General features: G+C 39.5%; 1 protein-coding gene across 2 annotated transcripts in view; it reads right to left on the bottom strand.

The window, feature by feature from the left end:
• Nucleotides 1–1,347: 1,347 nt before the first annotated feature.
• Nucleotides 1,348–19,568, bottom strand: part of LOC135104857 (N-terminal kinase-like protein) — a 19,559-nt gene continuing 1,338 nt past the window's right edge. The window contains exons 2-17 of one of the 2 annotated variants that reach the window (XM_064012554.1): nt 15,790–15,930; nt 15,007–15,129; nt 13,450–13,670; nt 12,786–12,876; nt 11,583–11,764; nt 10,272–10,404; nt 9,195–9,416; nt 8,684–8,776; nt 7,901–8,094; nt 6,921–7,054; nt 6,172–6,317; nt 5,334–5,492; nt 4,303–4,419; nt 3,315–3,470; nt 2,630–2,759; nt 1,348–1,973 (exon numbers count right to left, since the gene is read on the bottom strand). In XM_064012554.1, coding sequence (XP_063868624.1) covers nt 1,819–1,973; nt 2,630–2,759; nt 3,315–3,470; nt 4,303–4,419; nt 5,334–5,492; nt 6,172–6,317; nt 6,921–7,054; nt 7,901–8,094; nt 8,684–8,776; nt 9,195–9,416; nt 10,272–10,404; nt 11,583–11,764; nt 12,786–12,876; nt 13,450–13,670; nt 15,007–15,129; nt 15,790–15,930 — 2,397 coding nt within the window. In that variant the 3' untranslated portion in view covers nt 1,348–1,818. Of the gene's footprint in view, nt 1,974–2,629; nt 2,760–3,314; nt 3,471–4,302; nt 4,420–5,333; nt 5,496–6,171; nt 6,318–6,920; nt 7,055–7,900; nt 8,095–8,683; nt 8,777–9,194; nt 9,417–10,271; nt 10,405–11,582; nt 11,765–12,785; nt 12,877–13,449; nt 13,671–15,006; nt 15,130–15,789; nt 15,931–19,568 lie in introns of both variants that reach the window. The other variant, XM_064012553.1, reaches the window with a different exon arrangement.

The following is a 19,568-nucleotide window of genomic DNA, read 5'->3' on the forward strand; positions in this document are numbered from 1 at the left end:
AATATAACTACCTATGAGCCAGGCCAACATCCTCTGAAAGGACTAAGCCAAGGCAAATTGTCACCCCTCTTAACACAAACACAGACGCCCACCCACCCACCCACACACACACAAACCACACCCACCCCACCCACCCATCCATACACACAGACTCAAACCTATATCCAGATTCACATTCCACCCATCCATCCACCCCATACACTCACACACAAATACATCTTTACACATTCTCTAAAACTAAATTTAAAACTGTCTGAATCCTTGGACCTGTGTGGGTAGAGATGACAGATCCTCACTAACCACCCTCGCATGGAAATCGGGAGCAAACCTAGGTCTTTCTACAGCAGGACCTAATAGCAAAACTGGCTTATCTCTGCCAGACTATAAAAGTTCCAACTCCTCTGCACTTGAAAGGACCAGCTGATCAGACCAGATGCAGGTGAATCTACTGCAGAGGTCCTCGAGGTTGTGTCACATATATGTATCCACAACTCATCTCCCTTCAGTCCCATTCTTCTTTCCTCCATGCAAATCCTACTTGTATCTAATGCTCTTCACACATAGTTAAAGTCTGCCCCCTCAAGAAACTTAAAACTTATATTCATATCTACTGTTGTCTCCCTTGCTCATACATGTCATTACTTTACATTTCTTTCCATTCTCTGTCAGTTTCCTCCTTTCACACAAACTTATAATCATGCCACTGCTGTCTACTCTACTCACATTACTTTATGCTTTCTTTCATTCTCTCCTAATTTCCTCCTTTCACACAAACTTTCAAACTCTTATCAGCAGCCTCAATAATAATAAAAACAACGAATGATAATAATGATAATAAATACAACAGTGGCAATGACAACAACAACAACAATGATAACAACAAACATAGCAGCATGAGGCACTGAATGAATCTAAAAGCATTATATAATATGAATCAAATAAAAGTAATGTTCTCCCAATGTAATTTTGTCTAATAAGCTTCAATAGAAAATTCCTAGAGTGCTGAAAGTCCTCTTAGAAAAAAGATGAAGGTAGCATGAAACAAGAAACAAATGAGACAATCAATGTGACAAAACATCCTTTGAAAACTTAAATAATCCTTTTTGAAATGCATGAGATAACTGAGCTATTTCTGCAACAGACAACATAAATGACCTACTCTGATCATTGTCCTTTTTATCAACCATGTTCATTTTGTGCCTCTATTTGATTTAATTTTTTTTTTCCCTTAGGTTAACTTTCCTTTCTTCATTTCCTTATTTCTTATCTTTGTGTGTATAGCTAGTGTTTCTTTTATATATATCTCTGTCTCTATTTATGGCTTTATATATGTTTCTTTAGTCCTGCATGTGTGTGTGTGTGTGTGTGTGTGTGTGTGTGTGTGTGTGTGTGTGTGTGTGTGTGTGTGTGTGTGTGTGTGTGTGTGTGTGTGTGTGTGTGTGTGTGTGTGTGTATGTGTGTGTGTGTGGTTAATCATATCTTTTCCTTAATGATCTTCTTTATCTCCTTTAGTATTGCCTGATTTCAATCTCTGACACCAGCACACCTTCCTTTCTCTCTCTCCCATCCATTTCCCTGTTCCTGTCTTCCTCTGCCTCCATTACTTGCATTTCTCTTCCTCCCTGTTTTTTCATAGATTGTCTCCATCTTCCTGTTACCTCCTTGCCTTCTATTCTCCTCTTTCCTCTATTTTATTTCCTCCATTCCTTGCATTTCTCTACCTCTATGTTTTTTTTTTTATATCTTATCTCCACTCTCCTCTTCTTTTCATCCATGCCTCCCTGTGACTTCCTTCCACTCTTGCTTGCTCCTCCCAGCTCAGATTTTCTTGGCACCAAGCTTCATGGGGCCTGCACGTGCTGCTCTCTTGGCCTCTATCTCCCGCTGTCGCTGCAGTCGCCTCTCCTCCCTCTGCTGCCTTGCCTCATCCCCCTTGCTGCTGCTGCTGCTGCTGCTGCTGCTGAAGCCTAGCCCTGTGAGGAGAAGAGGAAACTTTAACCCTTCCATTGCTAGTCAGTCATTCCCATTATCATCTACATCTTTTAAAGGACTTACTTACCGTACTGCACTATCTTCAAAATGTATTTCTCTACCTTTGCAAAGACGAATTTAGCCTCATGTTAGTTTTTTTCTTTATGTCCATCCAAACAATTTATTACAATACTCTCAATGTTGATGAAAGGTGATCATAGCAATGAAAGAGTTAATGGTGAAAGGAAATAGTATGTGTGAGGGGATATAGAGATGGTATGTGTGTATGTGTATCCATCTAGTTGTATTTTACTTAATTGTATTGCAAGGCTCATCTTATCCTGTCTTCATATCTATATTTGTCCATTTTCTCTGTGTGTGTGTGTGTGTGTGTGTGTGTGTGTGTGTGTGTGTGTGTGAGATGGCTGTATAGGTAGCTATGCAGATGTTTTTTTGGCTTGTGAGCTAATCCTGTATGCCTGTGATATACTTCACGCACACTCTATTCCCAACTTTACGTGATGCATGCAGAACAGATAGCACAGATAGCAAGGAACACACTCAAAGGTAACACCACAACTCTGCATTACCTTCACAACCACCAAATATGAGAACAAATGACTGGTATAGGTTCAAGTAAGTCCACCACTACACTGACCTTGAGACAAAGCAGCAGTAACATCCTCCTGCTCCCACTCATCCCAGCCTCCCAGGTCAGACGAGGGCTTGGACGGAGTAGTGGCAGCAGCAGCAGGGCGATGATGAGTAGTTCCTTTGGTGTTTGTGTTCTATGAAGGGAGAGAAAAGTTTGTACATATTCTCCGTGCATACTTTCCTATCTAAGTGTTCTCTGTTTTCAAGTTCTGGTTGTTTCTCTCTCTCTCTCTCTCTCTCTCTCTCTCTCTCTCTCTCTCTTGGTTTTCTCCTTGCCTTTTCATTTTCATTTTTTATGTGATTCTCCTTCTCCTCTTCCTCCTTTTGAACTGAATGATTATGCTTCTTGTCTCTTTCCTTACAAGATTAAATTCTTCTCATGTATATCCCTTTCCTTTCTTTTATTGAGAGAGAGAGAGAGAGAGAGAGAGAGAGAGAGAGAGAGAGAGAGAGAGAGAGAGAGAGAGAGAGAGAGAGAGAGAGAGAGAGAGAGAGAGAGAGAGAGAGAGAGAGAGAGAGAGAGAGAGAGAGAGAGAGAGAGAGAATATCACAAACCAATGACATCACAACAAATTCAAGCAGAACTTTCTCTCCTTTCACAACAAACTCTTCCTCCCTCTTCCTCAAATCTCACCCTCACTTCTCCTCTATCCTGCAACACTGCTCACCTTTCTTCCCCATTGCCTCACCTGGCTGAGAGAGTTGAAGAAGCTATTTGGGTCTCCTAGTGGTGGTGGTGGTTGCTGTCTCTGGAGGTTGGGAGGCCTAATGGAGGTGGTGGTGTTGGCAGCAGTGGAGAGGGAGGAGAATGCGGACTCAAGGGCCCCTACTGCTGCTGCCTGGTGCTGGGAAAGGAGGGGATACTGATGCTATAGAATGCACAGGTATAAGAAGATGGGTGGGTCCTGTGATTAATGATACTGTAGTCTGATAGTTGCTCCTTCTAACTTTCTCTTCTCTCTATGATAGAAGTTGAATAATGAGGCAACAGAACACATAAATACAAAAAGACTGGTGGGTGCTGTAATCAGTTATAATGTGGTTTGATGATAGTTCCTTCTTTCTCTAGGATGAGGGACGGCTATGATATAAGGGGTGTATGTGGCTAATAAAGGGGTATTGTGGCTACAGAACACTTGGATATGAGAAGATTGGTCAGTTCTGTGATCAAATATAATGTAGTTTGATGTATGTTCCCTCAAACTTTTTCTAAGATTGGGAAGGGTTATGATATTAGTGTCTTTATTTGCTCCTGTCTATACTCTTCAGTTTTTCATTCTCTATCACTTTCTTGTATCTCCCTGTAACTGAAGTATTCCCACAATAACTAACTTTTCCCCCTTAGTATGTAGATTTTTCTATACATAATGAGTATACATCTGCACAGTACCAATTGTAAAAACCTAAAGTAATTTTATGAAATACCAATAAAATGATCTTAGGCACTGAACTTGTAAGGAAAAAGAGAACATAACAACACACTTAAGATACACAATTCTCTTCCAAATGACTCACTTAAAATGTGCTTAATCATGACAATTTACTACACATTTGCCTATCCACTGACCATCACCAACCATCACCCCTACACTGCCACATGCCTACCCACCAACCATCACCATCACTAACCCTACACTGCCATATGACTGTCACCTATATCCACCCTCTTACACCCACCTGGTTGGTACTAAGTGCACTGCCAAGACCAAGGCCACTCCAGTCCTCTGCATCCTCCCAGCCCCCGTCCCCTTCACTGGCTGTCCCTCCTGGGCTTGGCGTCTCCTCACACTCCTCCTGAAAGATGGGATGAGTTGGTTAGTATTCTTTTTTCCTTCTATTCTGGTTCACTGGTTTTTTGTTCCATTTACTGGTTTCAAATTTGTTCACTTGGATGGTTTTCTTTGTTGATCTTTTTTCCTTTTTTTCAAGGTGTATGTTTTTTCCATAACTCAGCTTACAAATTTGTTCTGTTGTCTTTATGCTTCTCACTCAGTTGTCTTCCAAAATCTTTATGCAGTCTCTCTTTAGTGTTTTCTATTATGTGCTTCACCCTCTTTTTATATTCTATACTTTATTCTCTTTACTTGCATTTTTCATTCCCTTTGGTATATATATCTTTCCTGTATCATTTTGCATGCAACTCTTTTCTCTTACTGCTTCCTCAACTCCCTCCATCCACCATCTCCCACTGTATTATCCTTGTTCTACCAATAGTTTCTGTAAATTAGTGTAATTAAACAGTTTAGGAAGAATCTGTTTGTTGTTTTGTTATTCTTTGCAATCATCACCATCATGACCAACCAAGAGTTAACCAGTATTGCCATTCATCTTTATGCTTTCTTTCATTCTCTCCTAATGTCCTCCTTTCACATAAACTTATATTCATCCCTCTGCTGTTTACTCTACTCATACACTTTGTTTCACTCACTCTTAATTTCCTCCTTTACACATCATCTTTTTCTGGTAAACTTTGGAACTCCCAGCCTGCTTCTGTATATCCTCCTTCCTATGGTTTCAAGACACTTATTCTCTAATTTTGTATGATACCTTTGACTTTTCTTCATGGACTGGCACATCGGTGGGCCCTTTTTTTGTCCTTACTGTTGCTATTGATCAGTGCCTCTCTTACATAAAAAAAAAAAAAAAAAAAAAAAAAAAAAAAAAAAAAAATGAACATAACAATTCTAGCATTAGTAACATTAACTCACCAAGGATCCCCATTCATTAGTGTCCCAGTTGTCCTCCTCCTCCTCATCTTCCTCCTCCTCGGCTGCCCCTCGCCCAGCCGGGTCTGGGGTGGGTGCCATGCTGGAGGTCTGCGTGGACGGAGTGCTGCTGCCTGACTGTGGAGTTCGGGAGGTTGGAGGCTGCTGAGGGATGGGAGTAAAAATAAATGAATAAATGAAATAAAACAGATACAAAAATAAACAAACAAATAAATAAAAATAAATAAAAATAAGAAAATAAATGTATAAATAGTAAAAAAAAATAAAATAAAGAGGAAAAAATTTAATGTATTTCATAACATTATATGAAGAGAATAGAATAAATAATGTCATGAGGGAAAATGGAAGTGAGGTGAATGGAGGATCAAGTTCAATTAATGAGAATCCTGTAGTATTTCCATTGCCTATATGGCCTTTTTTTTGCCATTACTAATTTTCTTTAATTTCTTTCTCATGTTTTTCTTTCCCACAACAAAGACTTGACAAATAATGCATGTAATAAAAATAAATCAAATGTAATAAGTGATAACAATATTTACAAGATTATGTATGTAACTTAACCTAATCTAACCTATGCTAACCTAACCTAACACAATAGTTATAAATAGTAGTGAAAAGCAGAAAACTTAACACATTTCATGACAGTAAAGAGAATGGAAGGAACAAGATCATGAAAGAAAATGGAAGTGAGGTCAATGGAGATAAAGAAATTCATAAAAAACAGTCGACATCACAGAAAACAAGTGGAGACAAAAGTACTTATTTTCACCTATACACTTTATATCTTATCCTTCTCTTTGTCTCTCTCTCTCTCACTCACTTTGCTAGGTGCCGTGGACGTTGGAGTGGTGGCTGGCGTGGAGGAGGTGGGGCCGCCCTTGTAGAACTTGGAGGTGATGGCGCCCACTGCCCACCCGGCCCAGGAGGACGGCTGGCTGCTGGAGCTGGCCTGGTGCACCTCAGCCTCTGTTGGGGAAGGTGACGGATTGATTTGAGGTGCAAAAACAAAGGTCATGTATTGTAGGGTGAAGATGAAGAATGAGGAATGAGGATAGGATAGGAAAGGAGAGGAGAGGGGATAGGGATAAGATGGGAAAGGAGAGAAGAGAACAAAGGATAGGATAGGATAGGATAAGAGAAGAAAGGAGAGGAGATGGGACATGATGGGAGGGGAAAGGGAGGGAAAGAGAGGATAATATGGAACAGAGGAGAGGAGAGAAGAAGAGAGAAGGTAGGATAGGATAGGATAGGATAGAAGAGGGGAGAAGGTGAGGAGAGGAGATGATAGGAGAGGAGGGAAGAGGAAAGGAGAGGAGAGAAGAGGAGAGGGGAGGAGAAGAGAGGAGAGGAAAGGAGAGGAGAGGAAAGGAGAAAAGGAGATGAATAGGAAGATGCAAATAACATGTACACACACACACACACACACACACACACACACACACACACACACACACACACACACACATCACAACCAACCTTTCTCTTTTTAATGACCTTTCCAATTTCTTACTTTCTATTTTTTGTACTCCACCACCACCATCTCATACATACAATTAGATTCCTGCTTACCCATCTCCTCCCTAAGTGATGGGTCCTCAGACACCTTCTCCACCTTGCTGAGGAAGCCCTTGAGCACCTTGAACACCGCGTCCCTCACACTCTTCTCTGGATCCAGGGTCAGCATGCAAAGGCTTGGCAGGATCCTGGGGAGGGAGACGACATGATTAAGCCTTTCACTGCTATTTGCTACTTCTTTCCTAATTACTAATTACTCTGGGACATCTTTACTTGCTCTACAGCCAATCTTTAAATTGGGTAGAAATTGCAAAATGTATTCTTTTTAATCCCCTTCTTTCTTGTAGATGCTTATAAAGATTTCACACATTACTTCTGTTGCTGTTAATTGTTTTGTATTGGATTGAAAGGGTTAAAATGATGTTTGGGTGAGACACAGGACTTTTTATATGCAATGTGTAAAGGAGACTGATCCATGACTATAAAACTTAAAAAAAAACAAGAAAACAAAATACCCCACTTAACTGGTATTGCACTTAAAGGGAATAGGAAATGATACTAGTCAGACAGGACAAGTTAGTTCTGGAGGTGTCTTGATACTCTGCTCTTAAGAACTTCAAGTCACAGGAAGATTGTAAAAAAAAAAGAAAATTTTGGTGTTCCTTCTCACCCTGTACCAAGGCAGCATTAAGAATGTTTTTCTTATATAGTATATGAAAAGGCAATACACTCAATAGAAAGCAGATAATAAACTCCATCTTCTTCCCTCTCTGTCACACTAAAAAAAACTCCAATTGGACATGACTTACTGCATATGTTTATCTTCTCCACATCAGTCTATACAGCTTACTGGTGACCTTACAATACCTATACCCACAAACCCTCCAAAACCCAGACCAAACCCACAGGCTCTCCTAACCAAACAATGAACTCCTTCTCCTCTCCTCTCTTCCAATCACACCCACACTCCCAACAAATCCTCCACCAACACACACATTCCAGGTATCATACAACACACTCAAAGCTACACTCACTTGCTGGCCACATCCTGGAGGTTGTAGAACTGTTGTGTGGCAGCGAGGGCCAGCACACCGGCCGTCCTTGCTGGGGGGAAGGGGTCGCGTGTGGCCCGGAGGAAGGCTGAGACCAGACACTTCTGTCGCACATCTGGGTGGAGGTTGCCAGCAATCTTCCCCAGGCAGACTGTGGTGTTGGTGCGGATGCCACCCTGCAGGGAAACAGAAGGGGTTGTTTTAAGGCCCATATACAGAAATGCTTTGTTCTCTCATCAAGACTATTTTCACAGGCCACAGATGATAAGCTGGGTTCTCAAGACTGTTTCTCATGTTAATCATTCAGGAATCTTGTTGATCTGCTGCAGGAACCACAAACACATCCTTGAAAACCTGTGTAGATTCAACTAGAGCCATTTGAAAGTAGTGAGGGTGCAGGCAGAAATGTTTCAGAATATGGTTCTAAGGTGAGTGGTGGTGATGATGGTGGTATGCTGATGTGTGGACTGTTAATGTGGTTATAAAGATTGTTGTGGTAATGATGGTGACATGGGTGAATGGAGTGATGGTAAGGATGACGTGATTGCTGGATTAATTAACTATTCTTATTACCCTTGGCATCATTACTAAGGTGGATACTGTGATGCCAGAGTGGATATACTGCAAGTACTGAATCTATTGTGAGTACATTGTGGCCCATGGGAAATGTCAAGGGGAGCAGTGCCAATGTAAGTGGTGGTTTAAGTGTACATACTGCCACACACACACACACACACACACACACACACACACACACACACACACCTGCTCATCCTTGGCCTGCAGCCGGGCAAAGTGCTTGAGCACCTCCACGTTCAAGTTCTGATAGTTGAGCTTTGGCCCGAAGAACCGGATGGACTGAAATGAAAAAAAGAGCATGACAGAAAACAACCATGCCTTCCCTCACCATCACAAACATTACTCTCATTAACCCTCAACCAATTTTCAATAATTTTCATGGTCAAATAATTCTATCTCATCCTTGTATATATCCCTACCATTCTCTATTTCATCCTCCAAATATCCCCATTATTATTCTTTAGTCTTCATCTATCCTCCATGTGTCCTATCTCAATTCCATCTTATCCTTGTAAATATACCTACCATTCTATACTGCATTCTCCTAACACTCCATTATCCTCTACCAGTCCCCACCCATTTTCTCCCATCAGTCAATTCCACCTTAACCTTCTAAAACCCCTCCCCCCATCTTTCTCAATTTTCTAACACTCCCATTATTCTCTAAACCCCACCCATCCTCCCTACCCAGACCTACCTTGACAGTGTTTTCCCTGATGGTGGGGTTGGTGTCAAGGAAGCCTGAGGCGAGGTGGGGGAAGACCTGGGTGTTGAGAGTGGCAGGGTCGATGTGGGTGGCCAAGTCTCCTGCCTGTTGGAGAAGACGGAGGCGAGTGGCTCGGTCGCTGGAGGAGAAGAGCCGCACCACACAGGGGAGGATCTGCTGCTGGTACTCTGCCTCCCCCAGCAGCTGGCCAATCTGGGGAGAAAGAGGGGAAGTGAGTGGGATGGGAAGGAGGATCTGCTGCTGGTCAATCTAGGGAGAAGGAAAGGGAGGTGAGTTGATGGGGATGCTGGTGGTACTTGGCCTCTCCCAGGAGCTGTGCAATCTTGGGAGAAGGAAGGGGAAATGAGTGTGATGATGGGGCTGTAGGGGGAGAGAATCTGATGTAGGTACTTGACCTTCCCCCAGCATCAGGCAGATTTGGGGAGAAGGAAGGGCAGATGAGTGTGTTGATGCGGAGGAGGATCTGCTGCTAGTACTCTCTCTAAACATAGAACAATCATTTTAAAGGGATAAAAGTGTGATTTCAGGTCTGCTGCTGGTAATTCCTCTTCCCGAGAGAACTATCAGTCTAAAATGGAGAAGAAAAGATGTGATGTCAGCACTGATGCTGTTAATTAAACATGTGGTCTAGTGGCAGGTTTGTATTATGCAGGAAAATCAAATGGAGGTGGCTTGGTGTGTGTGTGTGTGTGTGTGTGTGTGTGTGTGTGTGTGTGTGTGTGTGTGTGTGTGTGTGTGTGTGTGTGTGTGTGTGTGTGTGTGTGTGTGTGTGTGTGTGTGTGTGTGTGTGGTACTTCAAGGTCTATTTCAAGATGTTCATGTGTCATATTAGACACCTTCCTTGTAGATGGTGAGGAATAAAGGCTGAAACTTCTCAGCACAGAAATTTCAGATAAAACTGTACTGTAATAAAATACCTGATAAGTAAAACTGATGACAGCAAAAAGCAGACAAGAAACTATTTAGCTGTGGACAAACAATTACTTATCCAGAAGTAAAATTAGACAAATGTGAAAAATCAAGAGAAGCAAACTAACTCTTTAGTACCTTGAAGAGCGGAGCCAGCACTGCCGAGCCAGCGTTGGAGAACTCATGAGCTGCCAGCAGCGCCGGCAGCACCTTGTTCACCGCCATACACTGTGGGATGCTGTCCAGCCGTCCTGCTAGCTGTGAGAAGAACCTGCAACAACAGTACCTCAGTGTTGGTGCTGCCACTGCCACTCTCATAACTACAGTGCTCTCAACTCAAATGTGTGCCTTTCCTACATAATTAGCAACAAATGGTGAAGCTAGTCTGTAATTAAGTATGTGTCTGAGATGTGGATGAATCTTTCTCTTTCATGTTAAGTTGTAAGGATATGCATGACTGAGTGTTCTTTTTAATATTCTAAACTGATATTTTTCTCATTTACATTTTGAACAAGCAAAGGACCATTTCTCTGTATGGACAATAAAGTATTATTATTACTATTATTATTATTATTGTCATTATTATTATAGTTTTTAGGATCACATGGTAAGCTGAGAACAAGAAAATAAATCTATTACATGTTATCTTGAAACCTTGAAAGGAATGAAAAATGCAAAACTACAGATTCTTGTTATGTACACTTATGTTGTATGTATTTTATGAGTTTAGTGATTCTACTCTCAATAATTTTATCAGTCTATCATTTAATACACCTTTATCTTCTGTACATAAATACAGCCCTATGATCACATGGTACACTGAAAAAAAAAAAAAAAAAAAAAAAAAAAAAAAAAAAAAAAAAAAATATATATATATATATATATATATATATATATATATATATATATATATATATATATATATATATATATATATATATATATATATATATATATATATATATATATATATATATATACACTGTAAAAAAAAAAAAAAGAATTCTTCTTGTATATACTTTTGTTATATGTATTTTATGATTTAAGTGATTTTGTGGGCAATAAATTTAACTATCTGTCCATCTGCATCTTACTTGTGTCACTCATTGTTGTCCTTGATCTTGTTATGCATCCTTCTGTTCTGTGTCTCATTAATTATGTAAATCTGTTGTCAATAAATGTATCTAATTATCAATCAATCTATTTATATATGTGCAAATCTTAGGTCTGTATTCAGAAACCCCTTGCTTTCTCAAACAACTATTTTCAAAGGCCACAGAGATGATAAGCTGGGTTTTCAAGAGTGTTTCTCCTGCTTAGAATGTAAAAATCTTGTTAATCTATCACAAAAACCATAAAATTCATTCTTGAAAACTTGAGTAACTTCAATTAGTGTTTTGAAAGTAAGTAGAGGTGTGGTGCAGAAATGTTCTAGAATATGAGCCTTACTTGTGCCTCTCATTGTTGTCCTTAATCTGTATCTCATCTAGGAAGGTGAGAGTCTCCACTAGGTCGTTGTGGAAGAACTGGCCGGGCTGGCTTAGAGACGACACCACCTCCCGGGGATTGGGGCGTGAGGCAGGGGATGCACCCACCAGCCGGGTGTATGTTGGCACCAGGGATTTGGGGATCTGGGAGGGATGGAAAGGGGAAGATAGGGATGAAAGGAGGAAGATAGGGGTGAATGGTCGATTGCCTCTCTTTCTTTCTTTCTCTTTACCATATCACTGTGTTCTTGTGGCACCAAAATTAATTAACCTCTCTCTCTCTCTCTCTCTCTCTCTCTTCTATGGAACCTGATACTGCCTGTCATAAATGGGAAAGAGAGATGGACATTAACATTTGTGACAGATTGTCTTATTATTATTCACTTTATTACTGAGTTCTAAAAGAGGTATATTTTTCTTTCAGCAGATGGAGAAATATGAGAGAAGACAATGAGGAGAATGAGATGGATATACATGGAAAGAGATAAAGAGAAAAGACAGAAGCAGTGGAACTAAGAGACAAAAAGCAAGAGAAGCATACAAAAGAGAGAGAGAGAGAGAGAGAGAGAGAGAGAGAGAGAGAGAGAGAGAGAGAGAGAGAGAGAGAGAGAGAGAGAGAGAGAGAGAGAGAGAGAGAGAGAGAGAGAGAGAGAGAGAGAGAGAGAGAGAGAGAGAGAGAGAGACCAATAATATAAGCAAAAGACAAGAGGAGGGAATCTGGAGAAGAAAAAGAGCAGGGACAAGAAAAAATAAAAGCAACAGGAAGGGATACAGAGATAAACAGGCATAGGAAAGAGAACGGAGACAAGGAGATGGAGAAAACAGGAAGATGACACATGAAGAGACACAGGGATAATGAAAAAGAGACAAAACAAAGGGACACTAATAACATAGTCATCCCAAAGTGTTCCTCCAAATGCAAGAAGAAAAGGAAGAAAACAAGGAGGCAGAGAGGATACAGGAGACAAATGAAAGGACACAGACAAAGAAAATGAGACAAAGACATAGAGAAGATAAAGGAAACAAATTTGAGGATATGGAGACAAGAAAAATGAGACAGAAGCAGAAAAGATACAGAATACAAATGAAAGGATATGGGAACAAGGAAAAAGGTGACAAGGTAGATAAACCATGTACATAGAACGACCGTCTCTTAAATTGTTACCTTTGAAGTGTTCTTGAGGTTGATGGACTGATCCAGGGTGCCATTGAAGGTCTCCCACACCAGACACCCGAGTCCCCATATGTCTGCTGCCCTGTGGAGGAGCGGAGGAGTGGAAGTGTGACCATACGAGTATACACCTACTTGTGGGGTTAATGTGGTGTGGGTGTTGCGTGGTGGTGGTGGTGGTGGTGTGTTGGGTGAGAAAGATGTGGTTTTATGACATGAATAATAAGTGGATGTTATAGCTGAGAGTGGATAGGTGAGTGTGATGAAGGATATTGAGGTGGTGGTGGTGGTGGTGGTGGTGTGCTGAGTTGAGAGAAATGAGGTTTGAATTTAATGAAGATATGTATGTGTTGCATTTTTTTTTTTTTTTAAGCCTATTTTTTGTTGCCCTTGGCCAGTGCCCCTCTTAAAAATAATATATGAAAAATAAATATATATAAAAGCTTGAATGAATCTGATTAGTCAAAACTCTCTTTGCAGCAAAATGGTCTGCATATAGTTTTAAATGCAGAATGCCCTGTAAACTTGTACATTACACCTTGACACACACACACACACACACACACACACACACACACACACACACACACACACACACACACACACAAACCATAAATTATCATTACACACTCACACACACACCCACACCCACACATACCATTTGGTGGTGGTGCGCTGCTTGCTGGGATCGAAGCGCTCTGGGGGGTTGTACACATCCAGCTGAGGGAGCAGCTTGGTTGGGAATGTGTACTGGTCTGAGCTGCTGCAGTACTCCACCCCGCCCAGCTTCCACTCCCCTCCCGCTGTGACAAAGATGCTGCTGGCACACACATTGTGGTGGGTGAGGCTCCCCTCGTTGTTCAGGAAGCTCAACGCCTTCTGTGGGGTGGTGAAAAAGGATGGGTGGTTAGGGAATGTGGAGAAGGGATGGTGTTGTACAGGAAAATGGAAAGAAGGGAAAATGTGCTATAGGAAAAGGGAGAGGAGGGAAGATGTGCCATAGGAAAAGGGAGAGAAGGGAAGATGTGCCATAGGAAAAGGGAGAGTAGGAAAGATGTACTACACAAAAACAAAGAGAAAGAAAGATGTACTACAGGAAAAGGGAAAGACGGAAAGATGTACTACACAAAAAACAAAGAGAAAGAAAGATGTACTACAGGAAAAGGGAAAGACGGAAAGATGTACTACACAAAAAACAAAGAGAAAGAAAGATGTACTACAGGAAAAGGGAAAGACGGAAAGATGTACTAAACAAAAAACAAAGAGAAAGAAAGATGTACTACAGGAAAAGGGAAAGAAGGGAAAGATGTACAACACAAAAACAAAGAGAAGGGAAGATGTACTACAGGAAAACAAAGAGAAGGGAAGATGTACAACATGAAAAAGAGAAGGGAAGACATACTACAGGAAAACAAAGAGAAGGGAAGATGCACAATAGGAAAATGGAGAGAAGGGAAGATGTACTACAGGAAAATGGAGAGAAGTGAAGATGCACAACAGGAAAATAGAGAAGGGAAATGTACTACACAAAAAAAAGAGAAGGGAAGATGTACTACAGAAAAATGGAGAGAAGGGAAGATGTACTAAAGGAAAACAAAGAGAAGGGAAGATGTAGTATTGGAAAAAGGAGAGAAGGGAAGATATACTATATATAGGAAAAACGGAGACAAGAGAATTCTTTTAAGCCTTTCCTTTAGATACTGGCATTTTTTTTCTAGGTTTTTGTAGTCCTAGGCCAGTTGCCCTGTTACATGGAAGGAGAGAGAGAGAGAGAGAGAGAGAGAGAGAGAGAGAGAGAGAGAGAGAGAGAGAGAGAGAGAGAGAGAGAGAGAGAGAGAGAGAGAGAGAAGAGAGAGAGAGAGAATGTAACTGTGAAGAGGGAATGAGTGAAGGTCTGAGAATTGTGTTCAAGTTTATGTTTACTATACTTATCACATTTTCAGCAAGAATTATCTGTTTTAATGGGGAAACTAGCAAAACAAGAGATCATGTTAGGAAATTAAGAAAGGCAAAATGCAAGAGGGATATCAAGAAGTACAGATGTCTTTCTATAAATGAAGTAATGACAGGGAGAGACTTAAAAAGAAGACAGTACAAGACAAAAATGGTGACAAACTAATCTTGACAGTAAGTGATAAGAAGACGGGACTCCACAAGCTCAAGTCACTCCCTATATGTCACAACTAATGAATAAACACACACACCATATACCCACCGTGACCTGCAGCAGCCCCCAGGAGATGGCAGAGGTGCGCTGGGCGGGGCTGAGTGTGTCCTCTGTCAGCCAGGTGAGCAGGGGGCTGACGGGCTCTGTCACCAGCTGGACCTGTTTGTCATTCTAAGGAAGGAAGCATCTTGTTACTTCCATCTCAATTTCAACATTCTCTTATGTTCTCAATATGACAAAAGAGTTTCAAGTTTCATAACAAACATGGCTGTACTTAATGCTAAAGGAAGCAAATATTTTCTCTGAATTTTGCTTTCACTGATGTATTTTTGACAAGTAGATTTTAGAACAGAATTAGAGCTCTATTTTTCATTCAACTCACAGACATCTGTAATTTTAACTCTCACATTCACCATCCTGAACCTCTGTCCCCTCTCCTTCCAATACTTAGTTTACTGACCAAAATAATACAGGTTTATATAACAGTATAGTAAATACGTATTAGAAGATCCTTACTGGTTCAAATACAAACAAATACTTTCAACAAAATTATACATATTACATCTTTCTTCTCTTCTTTCCAATATATACTAGTAAACTCTGAAACTCTGTCTGCTTCCATTTCTTTCCCCTGTCTATAACATCAAAAATATCAAAATGAGAATCAAGGAACCTCTGAACAAATAACTAAACCAGCCAATCCATTAGGGACCCTTTTCTTATCTTATTTAAAGTGAAGGGGGAATCAGCTCTCCTCTACACAGAACTAAACCAACCAACCCTGGAACTCTTTTATCATTTTGGAAGTACTTGTATATGCTGTCCCCTCACCTCCAGGCTGTCCAGGTAGGTGAGGATGCAGGGGTGGCGCAGCGTCTTGAGCCTCTTGACAGCTGCCTTGGCCGCCTCGATGTGCCCGGGGTTGGAGTCCTTGCCGCCACACACAAAGATGCTCACCTCCTCCCCATTTTGCTGAGGATAGAGAAGTATGCCATGACTTTTCTGTCTTTAGTTTTATTTCACAATAATTTCTCCTTTCTTACTTGTTCATTCCCTCCTTCTTTGCTTCTTATTCCTTAATGAATGAAGGAAAGTGATATAACAGAGGTGGGTAAAAGAGGATGAGAAAATGAAGAGGAATAACAAGTAGTAATGATGTATTATGTACTGTATGTGTGTATGAATGAATAAATACAATATATATATATATATATATATATATATATATATATATATATATATATATATATATATATATATATATATATATATATATATATATATATATATATATATATATATATATATATATATATATATATATATCTATATATATATATATATATATATATATATATATATATATATATATATATATATATATATATATATATATATATATATATATATATATATATATATATATATATATATATATATATATATATATTCAGAGCATCTGTGAGCCAACAGTGACTGGCATGAAGCATAATTCTATTGTATTCTAATCCTGCTGTGGGTGACTGAGCACAGCAGTGAGGGTGTGGCAGTGCAGTTTTCCTGGCTGGTGTGATGACTGAAATGCTTTGTTTGTCATGACATTAATATCCAGTGACCTGAATTGAAGAGGTTATTTTTCTTGGTTTCAGCAGTTTTTTGTCCAGTCACCTTCATACACACACATACACAGGAACTCTTCTCATACTTGCAAGATAATCTAGGGATAACTAATCTTTCCATATAAGTAAAATGTTTAAATCTAGGGAAATCTAAATTTTCCTTAAAGGTAAAAAAATTCTAACAATACATTTATGTCTCTTTAAACTACATATTAGGTATTTTCATTGTAATGCTTAATGTACATTTGTGGTAACTATTTTTTTGGTCTATAAATAGCACAGGTTAAGTCATATTGTAGACAAAACAGCTGACTCCACTAAATGGTACTTCATCAAAAGAACTTGCCTTTCCCTTCTTGTACACAACTTTTATCATAAAAGAGTACAGGAATTACTGGTTTAGAATTCCTTAGCTGAATATATACTTAGGACCAGAAATTTTATGAATTTCCAATTATTTTATATTTCATTCTATACTTTGGAACACACACACACACACACACACACCCTACAGAAAGAATAAAGAATAGACAGAAATGACTTAGAACCAATGATGGGGAAGGTAGAGAGACAGCTGAGGGGGCATGGGAAGAAAATAAAGAAGAGTGGATGTTCAAGAGACATCAATAAATGCAGCTTTCCATATGGAACTATTGAAATCTGGAATGATTTGAAGGAAGAGGTGGTTGTGGCAAACAGTGTATTCATGTTTAAAGAGTAACTGGATAAATATGGTTATGGTGACAGGACAAAATGAGCTTTGGCTTGTACCCTATACAATACAACTAGGTAAACACACACACACACACACACACACACACACACACACACACACACACACACACACACACACACACACACACACACACACACACACTTCTGATGGAACTTTGTTCTGAAGCTATGACTACACTCTGAAAACTGTTTATTAATCCTAAGTAAAAAAAAAAAAAAAAAAAAAAAAAAAAAAAAGGCAAAATCCAACATTTTCACAATATCATACAGTAATACAGTTCCTGACATTACTGCACTGAACTTGTGCTGCACTGACATGAAAACATTAATAAATTACAGGTAATGTCAATATTATAAAAAAAATCTTAATTTCTGTAGTTTTCTGATTTTGGAGTTTCAAATAAAGGATTCTCAATCTGCACCAAAGCTTTTTTCTCAAATGCTACATGATAAAAAAAGTAAATTTATCCAAATATAAAGGATAAGACCATGAAAGTTTCATTACACCCAAAAGTCTATCATCAAGGTAAAAAGTTAGAACTCTATAAAAGTAAAGTGACCTTGATGTTGTGAAACGTTAAAGACGGCAATAGTGTCACTAACACCTGAGAGGAGAGGGTGAATACACATCATCAAGGGGTACACACACACACACACACACACACACACACACACACACACACACACACACACACACACACACACACACACACACACACATTTGGTTAAACCTAGTTTTGAAATTCCTTTTTCTATAACATGGTAGTAAGGAGACTGTCAGGTGTCAATTAAGAGATGTGTGGCACTTATAAGACTGTAATAAGGCAGTTATGAGACTTATGTGGCAATTCAGAGAGAAGTTGTTTTCTCTTGTCTACAAGGTAATGTGCTAAATTGGCATCATCCAGATATATAGAGTAACCTCTATATAAAAAAATGTGACATCACAAACGTCACATCATAGACTCTGGAGCATAAGAACATAAGAAATAAGGGAAGCTGCATGAAGCAACCTGGCTTACACATGGCAGTTTTCATGCTAACTGCTCTTCTGATCTTGCTAACTGCATGCCTCCCCTCCTTCCGCGGCCTCGCTGCACAAAACTTTCTTCTTTCTCTCACCCCTATTCTGTCCACCTCTCTAACGCAAGAGTTAACCAGTATTCTCAGTCATTCATCCCTTTCTCTGGTAAACTCTGGAACTCCCTGCCTGCTTCTGTATTTCCACCTTCCTATGACTTGAATTCCTTCAAGAAGGAGGTTTCAAGAAACTTATTCATCAATTTTTTATCACTGCTTTGACCCTTTTATGGGACTGGCATTTCAGTGGGCATTTTTTTTTTTTATTAGATTTTTGTTGCCCTTGGCCAGTGCCCTTCCTACATAAAAAAAAAAAAAAAATAGTCCCTGTATGAAATATACCTACCAATTTCCATCTATTATTTTGCTTACATCCCCCTTGTTATAACCTTTATATCACTTAAAGACTTCTATCAGGTCCCCTCTTAACCTATGTGCACCAGTACGTGAATGAATGTAGTTTAGGCACAGCTGCTCAGATGATGAAGCATGAAGAGAATGAACCTTGAAAATAGGGTACATAAAAACATAAGAAAATGAGGGAAGCTGCAAGAAGCCATCAGGCTTATGCATGGCAGTCCCTGTATGAAATATACTCTCCTATTTCCATCTGTCATCCTCATCCATAAATCAGTCAAATCTTCTCTTAAAGCTCCCTAATGATTCAACACTAACAACCTGATTACTGAGTCTGTTCCATTCCTCAACCACTCTGTGTTTGAACCAATCCCTTCCTATCTCTTTCTTAAACCTAAAATTTTCAAACTTGAACCAGTTACTTCTTGTTGTATCCTGGCTACTGATCCTAAGAAATTCTGCTTATATCCCCCTAGTTATAACCTCTATACCACTTAAAGACTTCTATCAGATCCCCTCTTAACCTACATCTCTCTAAGGAATGTAAATCTGACAGCTTCAATCTCATTTAATAAGGAATATTCCTCATCCCCTGTAGCCTTTTAGTCATTCTCTTTTGTAATGATTCTAATACACCTATATCCTTCTTATTATATGGGAACCAGAACTGCACAGCATAGTCTAGATGAGGTCTGATCAGCACCACATATTACATTCTGTTATATGTGCTATATACACATATATAGCACATATATAGTTGTAGTTATATGTGCTATATACAATTTTCATGTTCCTCACTGTCATGTAGCCAAGACTGAC

The sequence above is a fragment of the Scylla paramamosain genome, chromosome 11, assembly GCF_035594125.1.
Source record: "Scylla paramamosain isolate STU-SP2022 chromosome 11, ASM3559412v1, whole genome shotgun sequence".
NCBI lineage: Eukaryota > Metazoa > Arthropoda > Malacostraca > Decapoda > Portunidae > Scylla > Scylla paramamosain.